The 17,524-nt window shown below is 42.9% G+C and overlaps 2 protein-coding genes across 5 annotated transcripts in view; one reads left to right on the top strand and one right to left on the bottom strand.

Annotated features, from left to right (window-relative positions):
• MED17 (mediator complex subunit 17) overlaps positions 1-6,638 on the top strand; it is a 29,133-nt gene extending 22,495 nt beyond the window's left edge. Inside the window, exons 10-12 of the mRNA NM_001034730.2 lie at positions 2,657-2,774; positions 4,420-4,579; positions 6,051-6,638. Of these exons, the coding sequence (NP_001029902.2) occupies positions 2,657-2,774; positions 4,420-4,579; positions 6,051-6,262 (490 nt within the window). The 3' untranslated portion in view covers positions 6,263-6,638. The remainder of the gene's footprint in view (positions 1-2,656; positions 2,775-4,419; positions 4,580-6,050) is intronic.
• A 2,738-nt stretch (positions 6,639-9,376) lies between these two features.
• The window catches only part of VSTM5 (V-set and transmembrane domain containing 5), a 36,681-nt gene continuing 28,533 nt past the window's right edge, over positions 9,377-17,524 (bottom strand). Inside the window, exons 4-5 of one of the 4 annotated variants that reach the window (XR_009493303.1) lie at positions 12,709-17,518; positions 9,377-11,651 (exon numbers count right to left, since the gene is read on the bottom strand). Coding sequence is in view for 1 of the 4 variants with exons in the window: in NM_001206964.1 (NP_001193893.1) it covers positions 17,475-17,518 (44 nt within the window). In the remaining 3 variants the exon portion in view is untranslated. Of the gene's footprint in view, positions 17,519-17,524 lie in introns of all 4 variants that reach the window. The other 3 variants (XR_009493302.1, XR_009493304.1, NM_001206964.1) reach the window with 3 other exon arrangements.

The following is a 17,524-nucleotide window of genomic DNA, read 5'->3' as shown; positions in this document are numbered from 1 at the left end:
TCCTGGGCACGGGTTGTGGGTTCTATCCTTGGTTGGAGAACTAAGATCCCACATGCCACGTGGTGAGGCCAAAATATACAGGGAAGAAAAAAAAAATGACAGGCAAGAATGTCCAAAATAGTCTCTATTTAATAGTCTCTGGAGAAGGCAATGGCACCCCACTCCAGTACTCTTGCCTGGAAAATCCCATGGATGGGGGCGCCTGGAAGGCTGCAGTCCATGGGGTCGCTGAGGGTCGGACATGACTGAGCGACTTCACTTTCACTTTAATGCATTGGAGAAGGAAATGGCAACCCACTCCAGTGTTCTTGCCTGGAGAATCCCAGGGACGGGGGAGCCTGGTGGGCTGCCATCTGTGGGGTCACACAGAGTTGGACACGACTGAAGTGACTTAGCAGTGACTTAGCAGTCACAGAGACTATTTACATAGTCTCTATGTAAATGCCGCATGTTTGAGCTATGATCAGAAGTGAACCCCAGCACTGAGTGGAAAGCCCGCCATGCTTCCTCAGACTCTGATCCGCTTCAGTTCTTGCCTGGAGGCCATGGCCAGTCTCTGGTATTTGAAGTAAAGAGGGTCGTTTATGTTAGAGCCCATACTTTCCATAACGTTTAGCCTAAAACAACCCCTGTGTCTATTCCAGTTCATGATTGTGCCCTTAATGACTTCTGTCCCCAGCATTCCTGGAGAAGCTGTCTACTTGATGTATGTTCATAAATCACAAGTTAATACACAGATAGTAGATTGGTTGTTTTCAGTAGTGGGATGTTGGTGAAGGTGGTCAAAAGGTACAAACCTACAGCACTAAGGAAAGGAAAAGAAAAAATTGATCAACTTGGAATTGTTTGCATCTACAGCTAATATGAAACAACTGTGGGATTATGGGCATTGAATCCAGCATATACCTTTTAAACTTCTGTGAAGAGAAGTCAGTGTCAGGACAGAAGAGAAAGTGGAAGGCAGTATAGAATGTCCTTACCTACCTTCTGTAGCTGGTAGGGTCATCTTACACTTTTTAAAATTGAAAGTAGTTCTCTTTCTTAGAACCCCCTCCCCCCCAAATTCCTGTCATTGAACATTTTATTTTAGTTGGATGCCAGAACAGTGATTTGTACGTGTGCAACCATGTCTATAGGATAAAGTCCTCCAAGTGTAATTGCTGTGTCAAAAGATAAGGACATTTAAGATTTTCATTGTTGTTACCGATTTGCTTTTCTTTCTGCTTCCTTTTTAAAAATTCTTTCTTTCTTTGGCTGTATTGGGTCTTAGTGTGGCACTTAGGGCCTTTGTGCGGCATGTAGGATCCTTCTGTGGTGGTGCTGGTGGTTTGCAAGGTTCTCTCCAGTCGTGGTGTGTGGGCTCAGTTGCCCCACAGCATGTGGGATTTTAGTTCCATGACCAAGGATTGAACCCTAGTTCCCTACATTGGAGGAAGGATTCTTAACCACTGGACCACCAGGAAAGTCCCGTGATTTGCTTTCAGAGTGATTGCCATGTGTATGCGCCCATCAATGGTGATACAACTTTCTTTTTCCTTATACCTGGGTTTAAAAAAGAAGATTCAGAAATGTGGTTAGATTTATAAGTCTTTTTCTTCTTTAAGCCTTGTAAATTTTTTTTTTCCCTTCAAAAGAAATGTATAAACTTTTATTCATCAAAATTACAGTTTTATATAGTTACCAAAATGTTTTTTATTCTTAAATATTGGCTGTAAAAGCAAAGTTAGGAAAAAAAAGGTACTATCAGATGTGGAAAGCTATAATGCTGTTTTTTCCTGCATTTGTTCACCTGTATTATTTGAGGAGTTTTGTGTTTCTTGTACATGTCATATGCTAAAAATTTGTGAACTGACTTGGAAGAGATTTGTGACCTGTATATATATATTCGTTGGCTATTTTATGAGTTTCTTTGACCTAAGCTGAGTTAGTAGAGCATACATATTTTGACTTGTTAGCTGATTATTTCAGAAGAGAGTGAAAAGTTAACCGTTTTTCCTTTCTGTATGAGAATTTGACCTTTGGCTAACTCTCTCACTCTAGTTACCTCGTAACTTGATAAGGAAAGATGCCATGTGTGTTACTAGGCAACAGTGCTTATGGCAAAAATGATCCCCAGTTGGTAAATGGTTCTGGACTGGGAGAAATTACAAGCCCTTGCTGGGGGTGGCTTTGGATGTCCCAGGGTGGGGTGAGTGATATCAGTGGGCCAAGTCTCCTGTGGGGACCCTGGAATCCGGGCTTGTGAAGCTGTTGCAAGAGTGCATGGCTCCTGTGAGGACCCAGGTTTTTGGGTCAGGGCAGGCCCCACAAGCTCTCAGTGCACATCTCTTCTTATTTAACACAGGTGTGTGGCTGCTGTGTTGACAGCCTCCTGCCCTCAGGAGAAGAGGAGCAGGGGCTGTTGGCAGGGTGACAAGCTGTGCTTCCTGCCCCGCATCCTTCTGAGTAGACTGGTGATCCGTGGCCTGTGGTGTCAGTAGTTTAGTGAACTAGAGTCTGATAGTTTTCACTGAACCTGAGGAAACTCTTACCCACCATGGGTCTTCGTGTAGATTATCAAAACTGTTGTATTGTTTTTCTTTGCTCTAAAGGTTCTTGACATTTGTATAAGGTAATTTTGGACATTTCTGATTTTTAGTGTGTGTTGTCTATAAAGGTCCATTCAGCTGCAGTTGAATATTGGAGTTGAGCAGATCCGGGTCGTGCACAGAGATGGGAGGGTGATCACACTGTCTCATGAGGGCCAGGAGCTTCAGGACTTCCTTCTGTCTCAGGTAATACAGCTCCTGAGCCCGTTCCATTCTACCCGTTGAAAGAACAAAGCCGATAAGAAGTAACATTATTTTTTAAAAGCTGTTTCTTCTTGCCAACTAATTTCTAGTGCAGAGCTTCCCGGGTAGCTCAGTGGTAACGAACCCATCTGCCATTGCAGGAGACACAAAGAGATGCGGGTTTGATCCTGGATCAGGAAGATCTGCTGGAGCAGGGCATGGCAACTCTTCTTGCCTGGAGGGTCCCCATGGACAGAGGAGCTTAGAGGGCAACAGTCCAGGGGGTCACAGAGAGTCAGAAACAACTGAGTGACTAAACAGTGATTTCTAGTGCACACTTTACCACCTTTTGGCTAATTGAAAATGTTGATAAACTGTCCTAGATTTGTTTCAACTGTTAGTTTGTATTTAAGATGCATGACCAGTTCTGAGACTACCAAACTTTTTTAATTTCTCCTGTTAGCCGAGATTTACAACACCTCCAGGACCACATGAAAGTGAAGTATTAATCCAAGAAAACCAGAGAAAGGACGATCAAATACAAAACTATAGTATCCATTCTCCATAATGATGAATGGAGCATTTTATGTGTAAGCCCTAGGACAGCGTTCCTCATAGTAAGGGACAGTATGGAAAGTGTTGAGTTCTAGTACCAACTATACCACAGACTTGCTTTGTGACATTGGACAAATTTTTTGACCTTTTTTTCTTTCATCTATAAAGTAAGAACAGTATTTTTCCTACCTTCTTCATGGAGTTGTGATGATCCATTGAAATACTGAGTTATGGGATAAAGGGTCAGTTTTTGCACTGCTAATATATCTTTCACATGAAACACATATTTATATTTCACAGAAATTTTTACAAAAATACTGACCCTCTCCATAATAGAAGCAGTAATCTATTATACTGATTTGCCTCGGTGCCTTTACAGGGCATTTGTGACGTATGGCAGCTCTTGGTTGATTGTACCTAAAATAGCTTTGGATAGCTTAAGCACACATGCAGAAGTGTAATGAAAGCCTTTTAAAGAACTTCCAGAATTTCTAAGAAGTCTAGAGAATAAGGCTTGAGAATGGCTCAGGATCAAAGGAGGCTGGATGTGAGAACCACGGGCAGGCGGGGCCCCTGCTGCTGCATCCCAGTACCACCACCTTCCTCACCGGTGGCAGATGCACTCTTAATTGCCCTGTGCATCAGTCAGGGTCTCTCAGGGTGGTTTCAGGGTTGTCTCTTTACTAAGGATCAGTACAAAAGCTATTAGTGTGACAGCCTCCCAGAACAAAGTAGGTTGGAGAGTGGACTTGATGGGATCAGTGGAAGATACTGAGCTACACTGCTGTTTGAACATTCCTCCAAACTCAGTGATCCAGGTGGGAGGCTCCAGCTGGCCAAGTTCAGCTTGTGGGCTGTGTTCCTGCTGCCAGTGTACAGGAAAACAAGTATCAGGCTGTTTTAGCTTCTACAGTGGAAGGTGGGATCTTGTTCCCTTGCTCCACACAGAGGAGAATTCCTGAAACATAAGATAGGGTTCCTTTGCTAGGCAGTGAAAACCCCAATGAAAGTTCACTTTACAGCCATGATGTCAAGTCACTGCCAAGTAAATACCCGTTCTGATTGTCAATGAAGTTTCCTTTTTCATTTACAGATGTCACAGCATCAGGTGCACGCAGTTCAGCAGCTAGCCAAGGTTATGGGCTGGCAGGTCCTGAGCTTCAGTAATCACGTGGGACTGGGGCCTGTAGAGAGCATTGGCAATGCCTCTGCCATAACTGTGGCCTCCCCGAACGGTGACTATGCTATCTCAGGTACTTTTTACTTCTCTGAATGTGAAGAGACCTTTGGGAGTTTGGCCTTTTCACTTAGCTTTAGTAGTTACCATACATAAGAGTAACTTACCTCTGTAGTAGGTGAGTTCCTTTATTAATTATGTTGAGTGTTTATCTCATCATAGCTATTATTCAGAGCAACAGGTTATTATGTCTTTTTATAGTAGTTATAAAAGATGTTTTGGTTGGCAACACATTTTCCTAGGAGATTATCTGAAAAATGCCATCAGCATTATTACTCCTGCAGTAATTAGGACTCACTTTCATTGCTATGGACCCAGGTTCAGTCCCTGGTCAGGGAACTAAGATCCCACATGCTGCATGATGGGGCCAAAAAATTTTTTTTAAGTTTATAAATACACTGGTGCAAATGTGCAAGAAGAATAGTATCTGATCCTAAAGATGGTCAAGGGATAGAACAGAGAGGTGTTTTGTGAAGCACCTACCATGAATGGGGCACTTTGATAGGCGTGTATACATTTTGTCTTGTTGAAAATTTATATCGTTTCAGTGTGATCTTCTTTAATACTTGCTCTAAATATCTGAAAGAGTAGGTAGTTAGACATTCTTCCCCACAGGATCACAGCTTGTGAATCTGTAGGCTTGATCATTGCAAGACCATTATTGATAAGAATTTCTAAATACCCTTTCTTCTTGCCTGAGTTATAAAACCTCATTAAAACCTGAAGTTCATATTCAGAATAATCTTTCATCCATTCCTTCCAGTTCTGATTTTGAATGTTTGACTTTCATCACATTGTGGGTGTATATTAACCAAGTTGTTAAATGATTAGGTTATCAAGTATTTTAGGGAAAAAAAATGATGTTCTGAAAATATATAGAACATTTGATTTTCCTAAACCAACACTCATCTTTGCCACATTTTTTTTTGACTTTTTAATTTTTTTTATTTTTTTTTCAATTTTATTTAATTTTTAAACTTTACATAATTGTATTAGTTTTGCCAAATATCAAAATGAATCCGCCACAGGTATATTGCCACATTTTTGTATTACAAATGTTAATTCATAAATATTTTTACCAGCCTGGTATCTATAAGGGGCTTTCCACGTGCACAGTGGTAAAGACTCCGCCTGCCAGTGCAGGAGACTTGAGTTTGATCCCTGGGTTGGGAGGATCCCCTGGAGTAGGAAATGGCAACCCACTCCAGTATTCTTGTCTGGAAAACTATACGTGGATAGAGGAGCCTGGTTGGCTACAGTCCATGGGATTGCAGAGTCAGACACTACTGAGCACACACACAAATACACACAATATCTATAAATTAGTAAATTTTATTTTAGCATATTGAACCTGAAAAGTACTTTTAAATAAGCACTTTCGAGTTGGTAGACAAGGCTTTTTATGCTCATGGAAAGTGAAGTTGTGTGATCTTTGTTGTTTCTAGCTTGGAAAATGAATATATTGATATTTTGGTTTTGCTCCACAGTTCGTAATGGCCCTGAAAGTGGCAGCAAGATTATGGTTCAGTTTCCCCGTAACCAGTGTAAAGACCTTCCAAAAAGTGATGTTTTACAAGATAGCAAGTGGAATCATCTTCGTGGGCCATTCAAAGAAGTTCAGTGGAATAAAATGGAAGGCCGAAACTTTGTTTATAAAATGGAGCTGCTTATGTCTGCACTTAGTCCTTGTCTACTGTGATTTTTTTTTCTGGACCAGTTTCCAGATTTTTTTTCCCCAGAGAAGTTTCCAGAAACTTTCAGGAATGTTTGCAGATCAACAATAAGCACAAAGAAGAGGAATCTTCTAAAGGAATATTGTTTTTAAAAAGTAATAATTAGCAAATGTTTATTTAGCATTTTGAAACCTTTCACTTTATAAGTGACAAGTGCTTTAAAATGCAAAAGTTTATGTACAGTTATAGGGTATACCAACATGGAGAGATGGTACTTTTTTTATGCAGTTGACTTGAAACATTACTACATGGATTGACATTAGCTTTTTAAAATATCCCTTTGATGTTGACATCAAATAAAGATTATGGTTAAAAATTCCAGACACTCTGAACTCTTAACCTAAATGAATTATGTCATATCATTCCATTGTTTGTTATTGCTTAAGAATATTTAAACACTCTTAAGACCCAGCTTTCATACAGAAATTCCCTCACAATGAGAGAAGCAGATCCTTTCTCCTAAGTGCAACAAAGTACTTTCCAACCAGTGGAGCCTGTCCTGCCCTCCCCATTAGACCTATTAAAACCAGCTCTTGTGTTAGTGGATAAAGTACTTTTCCCTCTGATTGTCTTTGTTACGCATGCCTGGGTCTCAGTCCGCTGAGAAATTCCTTAGAGCTCCACCTGAAGGCTTAGAAGGCAGATAGTATTGTATCTTTAGGGTTTCCTCCATTTCTCCTTGGTCTTTTTTTCCCACTTGAATGACCTTATTTGCCTTGCTCCACTCCTGCCTTACCCTGACCTTGGCAGTCCCCAGCCTCAGCCAGCAACCCTGGATTGCTGCTTCTGGTTAAAAATTTGTTCCATCTTATTTCACTAGGTCTCTGCATTTTCCCAGGAAAAATACTAATGGATTAATGGAATACATTTTGCAAAGAATAGATAACATGAATTTAGAAATAGTGCCCCAGCCCTAAAATGTGTCTGAAGAACTTCCCTTAATAAGAAATTTGGGTTTATGGGCCTTTTGGTGCCACTAAAAATCATCTGTAAGTAATCTGTAGTTTCCTTATGAGGAAGGCTTTCAATTTTTAAAAGATGGGTATCTTAATAATTTATGACCGAAGTAACTAAAAATCCTTTGTATTTCTGTTTTAAAAGATAAGTGGAGCTTGTAAGCCATGAAATACAATAATACTTTTGTGTTTTTGTGTGTTTTTTGCCTCCTCTGATTAAGCTTCTGCATCTTTCTATCCAGGGAAATTAAAAGATTAATATAAATCTGCAAGTATTTTAAAAATTTCCAGTGCTTCCTAAGTTATGGTGTCCCAAAAGTTGCTTTGCACATTATAGTAAGCTAATCTGTACACATCTGCTCACATATGGAGTCTTTTATGAAGGCTCAAACTGCAGTACAGTGAATCTCAAACTTTCAGCAAAGGACTAGTTTTTACTTATTTTTTTTCATTTCCATCCTTTGCTGATTGATACTTTTGGTAAAATACAGTAAAGTGAATTACTGGAGGGACTTCCCTGGTGGTCCAGTGGTTAAGAATCATTCAGGGGATGTGGGTTCAATCCCTGGTCAGGGAACTAAGATCCCACATCCTTAGGGGCAGCTAAGCTCACGAGTCTCAACTGCAGAGAAGCCTGTGTGCCACAGCTGAGCCCGTGTGCTCTAGAGCCCTTTGGTCACAACAAGAGAAACCCACATGCCACAACTGGGAGAGAAGCCCGTGAGCCCCAACTAGAACCTAGTGCAGCCAAATATATATATAATAAAATTTATTAAAAATAGAATTACTAGACAAATCTAAAAAGATACAAAATGAAAGCCCCCTCTTTATTATAATGGACATAAATTGAATGTCAAATATAAAAGTTTGAATGTTTTATTTTGTTTCTATGATTATCTTGTCACAAACCAGTAAAAGGACCAGTCTTGGAGTAGAACGGATGAGAATACGTGCATAATTACCACCCACTCACATATACTTCGTCGGAATGGACAGGGGTGATCAAAGGCCTTCCTTGCCCCATTGTTTTAAGGCACGTTCAGAGCTCAGTCATTTCCTGTCTGAGAGGAATGGAAGCTAAGGTAGGCATGGGAAAGTGGCTGGCAGGTCAGTTGCTGTGGCAGCAGTGGTTCAACCTGAGTTACCCACAGTTGGAAGGATGTGCTGTGGCCTTTGGGAGAGAGGTTGGAGAAAACCAATTAGCCCCTCACCAAGTGTTTAACAGTTGGCAAAAGAGCTGTGTTGGAACGTTGGCTCTCCTGCTTAGCTGTGTGCTTGGCAGTGTTATCCTCTCTGAAACTGTTTCCATGCACATAAAATAGGAAGAAGGAATGCCTCTGCTAACCACAGGGCTGGTTCAAAGGCTTAGTTATGGTTGGTGATAGATACTAAATTCTAAGACGTGCAAATGTAAAACGAAGCAACTGTAAAAATCCAGCTAATTATGAGGCAGGGGGCAGATGGACCCCCTTCCCCAGCGGGTAAAGCAGTTGGAGATTCATTCCCTGTTGACTGAAACTCCCAAGATGAGAGCAGTTTGATGATTAAGGGAGGAGGCTGGGCCCTGCCCAGACCACATATTCTCGTTAAAGTCAGAAGACTTCCCCAGACCACACATGCACAGAAAGGCTCCTTGCAAGCCAAGGGGGTTACAATGTCAAGGGATGCTCTACCCAAATGCCTTTGTGGTAGGATCCATCTTGGCTAAGAGACGTGTACACACAAAAGGATCCTGAGATATACCAGATAGGGAATGTGAATGAGGCAAATCAAAATGATTGGCCAAGGGAAAATTGTAAGAAATACCTCATATAAGTGATTTAAAGTGCCATGAGGGTGCAACTCAGGGACTCTCCCTTTGAGTCTGCCCATGTGTCTATCCACAGGTACTGTACTGTTTTTCCTCCTAATAAATACTTCATTTGCTTCACTACTTTCTATGTGGAAATTCCTTTCTGCAAAGCCTCAGGGCCAGAGCCCTTGTCACTGACCACTGATCTAGTGGCTAGGTTAGGTGCTTTCACTGCTGCGACCCAGCCTCGATCTCTGGCTGGGAACCCAAGCCCTGCTTCAAGCCATTGCAAGCCAAGGCCACCCAAAAGCAATTAGAAGTTGGAAAAATGGTACAGATAACCAGTTTAAATTTTATTCATCAGTAGGAGAAGGTGTTTTAGGTGTTTTAGCATGTCCTGTATAAAAAATTTCTAGATGGTAAAGACAGCACATTTGTGGGTGGAAGATTTATTTTTTCCATGTCCATTGTTAAAGCCGATCTCTCTGGTTGACCTTTCCTCATACCCTGTGCCTTGGTCTTTCACTGACTTTCACTTTCCTACTCTTGCTCTTTGTTGATGCCTTAAATACTTGGAGCTAAAGTCAGCTCTCTTTATATCTCATTTTAGGATGGGAATGAAAAGCAGTTCACCACAGAGAAAGCTTTCATGTTTTCAAAGCAGCAAGCACAGTAACACAGTTCAGTTCACTTCAGATGCATCCAACTCTTTGCGACCCCATAGGTTGCAGCACGCCAGGCATCCCTCTCCATCACCAACTCCCGGAGTCCACCCAAACCCGTGTCCATCGAGTCGGTGATGCCATCCAACCATCTCATCTGTCTTCCCCTTCTCCTCCTGCCCTCAATCTTTCCCAGCATCAGGGTCTTTTCAAATGAGTCAGCTCTTCACATCAGGTGGCCAAAGTATTGGAGTTTCAGCTTCAGCATCAGTCCTTCCAATGAACACCCAGGACTGATCTCCTTCAGAATGGACTGGTTGGATCTCCTTGCAATCCAAGGGACTCTCAAGAGCCTTCTCCAACACCACAGTTCAAAAGCATCAGTTCTTCGGCACTCAGCTTGCTTTGTAGTCCAAATCTCACATCCATACGTGACCGCTGGAAAAACACACAGTGATGCAAGTGGTACTCAAGTCAGTGACCAGAACTGGGTTTTGCCCTGAAGTTTGCTGTTAACTATCTGCAAGGTCACTTCCAGAAATTTGTTTATAGTCATACTTCACAAAGATCATTGTTTAGGGTTATTCAGGAAGTCTGTAAAAGTGAAAAACTGAGACCAATGTAAACATTGGAAAGAATGACTAAAACTATGGTACAGGGGTTGCAAACGCAGGCACTCGTTTGCACTCCTCTAAACGTTGAGCCTGAATGGCTGGGGAGTTCTTCTACTCCTGATGTTCTGACTTGCCTTGCTTATGCACCAGAGAAACTTCCATGTTATGCTATTTTCCTTTCCTTATTTAGTGATTGTGAACTATTGTTTCAGGCTATACTTGGCCTGAAATCTGGTAGATGAGGGAGAAGTTTGAGGTAGAAAAGTAACATACAATCTGGAAAACTTCCTGATGACTTAGTGATACACCAAGATGAGGCCAGTGGCAGAATCTCTTCTTCCACTCAATTCGATTCATGGCCTCTCTTTTAACCTCTACACATAGTCTCATCTGATCCCCTTGAGACCCAAAGAGAGAGCTGTGGTCTGTGGTAATCAGCCACAGAAATCATACATTTATCCTCTAACTTTACCATCAGATTTCTTTGCCAGAACACCATGAAATCAAAGTGAAGAGTCCTGATAATTTCATGCTGACCCGGAATTCTAATTGGCATTTGTATATCGTTGAATAAAAACAGAAAACTGAATTATTATTAAGTAAGTTCACTTTAGTGAGAAAAAGTTCTTTCAAACTGTGAGGTACCTTGGCATATTTATAGACAGAATTTCCTGAACAACCACTGGTCTGTTGTATCAAATGGACCTATGGGTGCACTTGATAAGGTCAAATCTGAAGCTAAAATCCTTTGATTTTACATTAGTAGTACTCTTTCTCTCTCTCCCAACACTCAGTCTTTGCTAAATTTTATAGAAACCCCACCAACATTAGAAAACATTAAAAAAAGACAGACAACCCAATCAAAATATAGGCAGAAGACCTAAATAAATTTCTTAAAATGTACCAGTGGCCAACAGGCACATGAAAAGATGCTCACCATCACTATTAGAGAAATGCAAATCAAAAGTAGAATGAGGTATCACCTCACACCAGTCAGAGTGGCCATCATCAAAAAGTTTACAAGTAATGCCGGAGAGAGTGAGGAAAAGACAAGCCTCCTATGCTGTTGATGGGAATGTAAACTGGGGCAGCCAATGGAAATTATGAAGAACAGTATGGAGGTTTCTTAAAAAACTAAAAATAGAGTTACCATATGATTCAGCAGTTGTACTCCTGGACATATATCTGGAGAAAATCATAATTAGAAGACACTTGCACCTCAGTGTTCATTGCAGCACTTTGCAATAGCAACATGCAAGCAACCGGTGTCCATCAACAGGTGACCAGATCAAAAAGATGCAGTATACACACACACACAGCACACTGGAATACTAGTCATAAAAAAGAATGAAATTATGCCATTTGCAGCAACATGGAAGGACCTAAAGATAATACTAAGTGAAATAAGGCAAAAGACAAATATCATAAATGTGGACTCTATGATACAAATGAACTTATTAAAAAGAAAGCAACAACAACAAACATATACACACCACTATATATAAAATAGGTAAATAACAAGGACTTACTGTGTAGCACAGGGAACTATATTTAATATCTTGTAATACCCTATTATGGAAAAGAATCTGAAAAAGAATGTGTGTGTGTGTGTGTGTATAACTGACTCAATTTGATGCACACTTAAACACAGCATTGTAAATCATCTATACTTCAAAAAAATTTTTTTAATCTTACAAAAAATTGAATTTCCTAAGAGGAAGTGATTCATAGATGATAGTTGAACACCTTAGTTAACAAGAGGAAGCCATCTCGGCAGAAGGAACAAGTCTGATATAATTGATTGCCCAAGATATTTATTTTTGTATATACCACTTGAAATAAAAATTCTTAAGTGAATGAACAATTACAATGTATCCATGCTATGAATTACATTGTGGAGGCAGTAAGAATATTTAGCAATAGGTAGAGACATGAAATAATGCCCAAGAAACATTAAAGGAGAATAAGCAAGTTGTAAGGTAATGTGTATAATAGAATCCTACTTGGCCTAAAAAGAAAATAGTTAAAATATGCATATTGTAGTATGTGTATATATAGATATGTTCATATATAGCAGGTCTAGAAGGATACACGAGTTTATTGAGTAGGACTGAATTTTTCTTTATATATGGACATCAATATCATTTTAATTTTAAAGGATTTATCTCCTTTGTGAACACCTACCTAATGCGTAAAAGGTAGTGGAGATACCACACATGAAATCTAATTTTAAAAATTACACAAATGCACTTACTTATTAAACAGAAACAGACTCACAGATCTCACACTTACGGTTACTAAAGGGGAAATGTAGAGGGAAGGGATAAGTTAGGAAATGGAGATTAACATATACACACTGCTATATATAAATTATGAATAAGAACCTACTGTACAGCATAGCTGCTGCTGCTGAGTCGCTTCAGTCATGTCCAGCTCTGTGCGACCCAATAGACGGCAGCCCACCAGACTCCCCCGTCCCTGGGATTCTCCAGGCAAGAACACTGGAGTGGGTTGCCATTTCCTCTTCCAATGCATGAAAGGGAAAAGTGAAAGTGAATTAGCTCAGTTGTGTCCGGCTCTTCGTGACCCCATGGACTTCAGCCTACCAGGCTCCTCCGTCCATGGGATTTTCCGGGTAAGAATACTGGAGTGGGGTGCCATTGCCTTCTCCAGTACAGCACAGGGAACTTATCAATATTCTGTACTACCGTATATGGGAAAAGAATCTGAGAAAGAACGGATGTGTATATATATATATTGGCTTCCCTGGTGGCTCAGATGGTAAAGAATCTGCCTGCAGTGCAGGAGACCTGGGTTGGGAAGATCCCCTGGAGGAGGGCATGGCACTCCAGTGTTCTTGCCTGGAGAATCCCATGGACAGAAGAACCTGGTGGGCTACAGTCCATGGGGTCAGAAAGAGTTGGACACGACTGAAGTGACTAAGCATGCACGTGTGCACGTGCACACACACACACTCACTGGTGAGACTGCCTGCCAACGCAGGAGACTAGAGTTCAATCCCTGGGTTAGAGAGATTCCCTGGAGAAGGAAATGGCAATCTGCTCCAGTATTCTTGCCTGGGAAATTCCATGGACAGAGGAGCCTGGCGGGCTACAGCCCATGGGGTCACAAAGAGTCAGACAACTATATATGTATATGTATATATATGTATAACTGATACATAACAGATTCACTTTGTTGTACACCTGAAACCAACTGAACATTGTGAATCAACTACTGAGAGAGTCAATTCCTAGGCAGGTTGACAAGAAGTCTGGGGTCCCTGAGGAGAGAGGGGTCTGGGGTTCTCGAGGAGGAGACAGGGATCTGGAATTCTCAAGGAGGAGGAAAGGACAAACTTTTTTCCCTCTACATTCCTTAGTCTTAGTCACATAAAACGTTTGTATCTTTAAGCCCAGAACTGATGATTACACAACAAACAACTCGGTTTAAACTCTGTACTAAGGGTTATATAACAACAGTGTATCCTGCTTGAGGACAGTTTGTCCTCCTGTAAACCTTCTGGCTAATCCTGTTCTCTCAAAATGTAAATTATGGGAGTGGGTCTAGTAAGATCTTTACAACCTTGAGACACTCTTGATTATTGTAATAACTAATTAAAAAGTATATAACTCCCTTGTGTAGACTAGCAAGAGGGCACTCTCCATCACCCTTCTGGTGTCTATGTCAGAAGCTTTCTCTGTGCCTTTTTATACTTTAATAAAACTCTGCTATACAAAAGCTCTTGAGTGATCAAGCCTGGTCCCTGGTCCCAATGCTAAATCTTCGAAGATCACAAATCTGATATCGTTCACTGTAAGCTATCACTACACTACAATAAATAAAAAGTTTATTTTAATTAAAAGCAGTATAAATAGTGGGCCCAGTAACTGTGTTCTGAAGGGCTGGAAAAGCTTACAGTGGGGACGGGTGACGGATGTGCAGACAAGCGCACGTACTGGAGATTCACTATCAGAAGCTGAGCTGTGGATAGACACACTGCCCGTAATCACAAGGACATACTCTGCTTTCAGCAAACTGGAAGCATCTGAGTCTTCCTGGAAACTGGGCAGAAGAAACAAACGATATATAAAGGCTGATGATGGAGACAGGGTTTTCCTTCGCCCAACGGCCCTGCAGTTTCACTCCATCACATTCGGCTCCTCATGGTTCCATCTCCTAGCATTCTAGTCTGCCACCTCTTCTCTGCCTTCAATACAGACACCTAGCCTTTCTGAACCCGATACACTCTCAGGCCTTGTCTCTGCATCCCTGAACTGAGCCAGACATGCTGATAACCTCGCTATCTCTCACTGCCTGGGCTCCTCAGTTGTGTGTGGTTCAATTTCAAATCAGAGGGAGTATGAAGTCCCGCGGGGTGTTTAGCATCTCCCTCGACTCCAGAGGACCGAGGTTCTCGTGCAGCAATCCTCGCCCACCTGGAACACCATGAAATGAAAGAGAAGTGTACATGCTTCTGGGTTTTTGAGATCACAGTCTCAGACAGGACATTCTGTCCACAGGGTACGTACGTTCTGTCCCGCGTCCTACGCACCGTTGACTGGGTGATACACCCTCCACATCCTCGATTTGACCCCTTCCAGAAGCAGGAAGGGCTCTACTGAATTGTAAGTCACATTCTGGAAGCAAGAGCTTCAAATTAGTCTGGTTATAACGCAGGGGAGAATAATGGTGTTTTTCTGACTTGCTGAAGAATATTTATGGTTAGAATCAATGTGATTAATTCCACAGTCAATTAAAACTTTGCCAGGCCCCTGGCTCTGGCTGAGGGTTTTGCTTGTCTGCAGCTGACAGAAACCTCTTCTAGGCCTCTGAGTTCTCTGCAGGGATAGGCTCACAAATAAAGGATCGGGGCTTTATTTTTAGGTTTTATTTCAGCCTTTAAAACTTCATTTTTTTTTCACAGCTTGAAACATAACTTGCAGTTTAACATGTGCAGTGGCTAAACCTCTATGATTTAATGTTTTCTTTTTTGGAAAATAGAACTCCCAGGCTCAAGAATCAAGAACTTTCCACAGGAATATTCAAACTGGGGGGAGCTTTCAAAGTGCAAAATAGAGACATGGAAAGCTGAAGGAACAACCTTTGATGAAGATTTGGGGTGGGGGAGCAAATTTAATTTATATCTGGATTGGTACGTCTCGCTGGGTATTCTTTTCCACTTCTCCTTTTATACGAAGATTACCACCCTTGACTTCTGAGAAGCTGAGAGGCAGAGTTCTGGAAAGCAGGTAAGCTGTCAAGAGGACAGAGGTTCTGGCAGCTAACTAGATTTAATCCAATTTCCTGCTAATGGGCTTGCTGTGAGAAAAAGGGACAGTCAGGTTGATCCTTTCTGGCATGTCTCATCCTGCTTCCTCATGGTGCTGGAGACCAGTACAAGAAACCTGTCCTCCATGGCGGAGGTCTGGTTCCACTGGGTGCTGCGTGGGGAAAGGGCACAGGTGTGTCTGTGTACACCTCTGTGACCGAGGTGGCCCGAGGTGGCCCGTGTCTGTCATGCACTTGGGCTACAAATCAGTCATGCGGATTAGCTGCTCTCTGGCATTCTGAATCAAGTAATGCCTCTGGATCAATGATAGCTCCTGTAACCCCAAAAGATTCCTTCCTGCAACCCTGGAGACAGTATGTAGGCAAAAGCCTCATACTAATGTCTCCAGGCAACTTTCTTGAAGTGATATGGACACTTGGGACTTGGAGGGAGGGAGAAGAGAATGTTCTAGGTCTCCTTCATGTGTGCATGGGTGAATCTGCAGCTGAGGGCTGGGGACACAGCTAATAAGGTCAAATTCCACCAATAAATGGAGTGGTACCTTTGATTTGTAGCTAAGAATGTTGGAGAAAAAAAGGAGAATGGAAGATAAATTAGGCCTGCTTTAGAACTTGCTGAAAGGAGGCTGGCACGGAGAGATACAGGTACCCACGGTGGCCAGTGACTTCAGAAGCTAAGGGCCAGGACCAGCTGTGGCCCATCCCCAGTGGACCTGAAGCCCCAGCACTCCAGGGTGCTTGACTTTCTCCAGGACCTGGCATAGCTCTCATTGCGTCCTAGGCTCTGGAAGATTCTTCACAGCTTCCTTTAATTGCTCGGAGTGCTCTGTGCTACTGTGGGCTTCACTTGATACTCTGAGGGTGAGGTAGGTCAGGGCCAGGTGTTCCCCAGCCCACTGGGAGCCAGGGAGGCCCTGGCGTGCCGGGAAGCGTGAGTGACTGAAGGGGTAGGTTCGAAGCCCACGGTGACTTTCCTGCCCATCCTGCGGTCTCAGCCTTCACACAGGTGGTGTCCCCAGCTTGTCAGGGGGCCGCCCACGTGGAGATGAGCTGCTTTCCTCACAGTGGCCTCCCCTGGGGCCTCAGGAGGGAAAGTCTAACGCTGGAGTGAGAGAGGAAAAGAGGCAATTCTCTCCCTGTCCCTTGTTCCCAATGGTGGTCCCCCCAGAACAAATTTAGCTCTTCTCCCTAAAGCTCCAAGCCACAGGGAGGAGGGGGTGCTCTCCCTGCTCTGAGAGGTGCTCACAGCAGTCTCCATGGGAGAAGCTGGAGGCGGCCACAGGCAGAGAAGACTAGAGCACAGAGAGCATGTTAGAGTGCTGCATGCTTGGTCTGGAAATACTCCCGCCTCTGCTATGGGGCTTCCCGATGGCTCAGGAGGTAAAGAACCCACCTGCAAGGCAAGGAGCCACAAGAAACACGGGTTCGATCCCTGGGTCGGGAAGACCCCCTGGAGGAGGAAATGGCAACCCTCTGTAGTGTTCTTGCCTGGAGAATCCCATGGGCAGAGGAGCCTGGTGGGCTACAGTCCATGGGGACCCCTCCAGTGACCCCCGCCCCGCCAGAGCAGAGTGCAGTGAGGAAGCAGACCGGGCACTGGGCTGCCGTGGCCCCAGGGCTGAACACAGCGCGGGCTCACAGCCCTGCCCTCCTCCTCGTTGACCTCCAGGCCACTGGGACTGACGTGGTCCAAGCCACAGTCCAGCTCCAGGCAGTCATCTTCGTCAACATGCAGCTATCCCAGCAGCAACGTGTGGCTACGGCAGAACAAGAGGCTCGGGCAGGACTGGCCGCATGTGTTCCTTTCGTTGGAAAATCGCGTCTTCCTCTTGAGGTAGGAATGTCACTGGGTCTGGCCTTGGCTAACACTCTACATCCTGCAGCTCAATCTCCTCTGTTGTGCTTTCTGCAA

Source organism: Bos taurus, chromosome 29 (assembly GCF_002263795.3).
Source record: "Bos taurus isolate L1 Dominette 01449 registration number 42190680 breed Hereford chromosome 29, ARS-UCD2.0, whole genome shotgun sequence".
Classification (NCBI taxonomy): Eukaryota; Metazoa; Chordata; class Mammalia; order Artiodactyla; family Bovidae; genus Bos; species Bos taurus.
The sequence above is the reverse complement of the archived record's forward strand: the minus strand, read 5'-3'. Positions and strand labels throughout refer to the sequence as shown.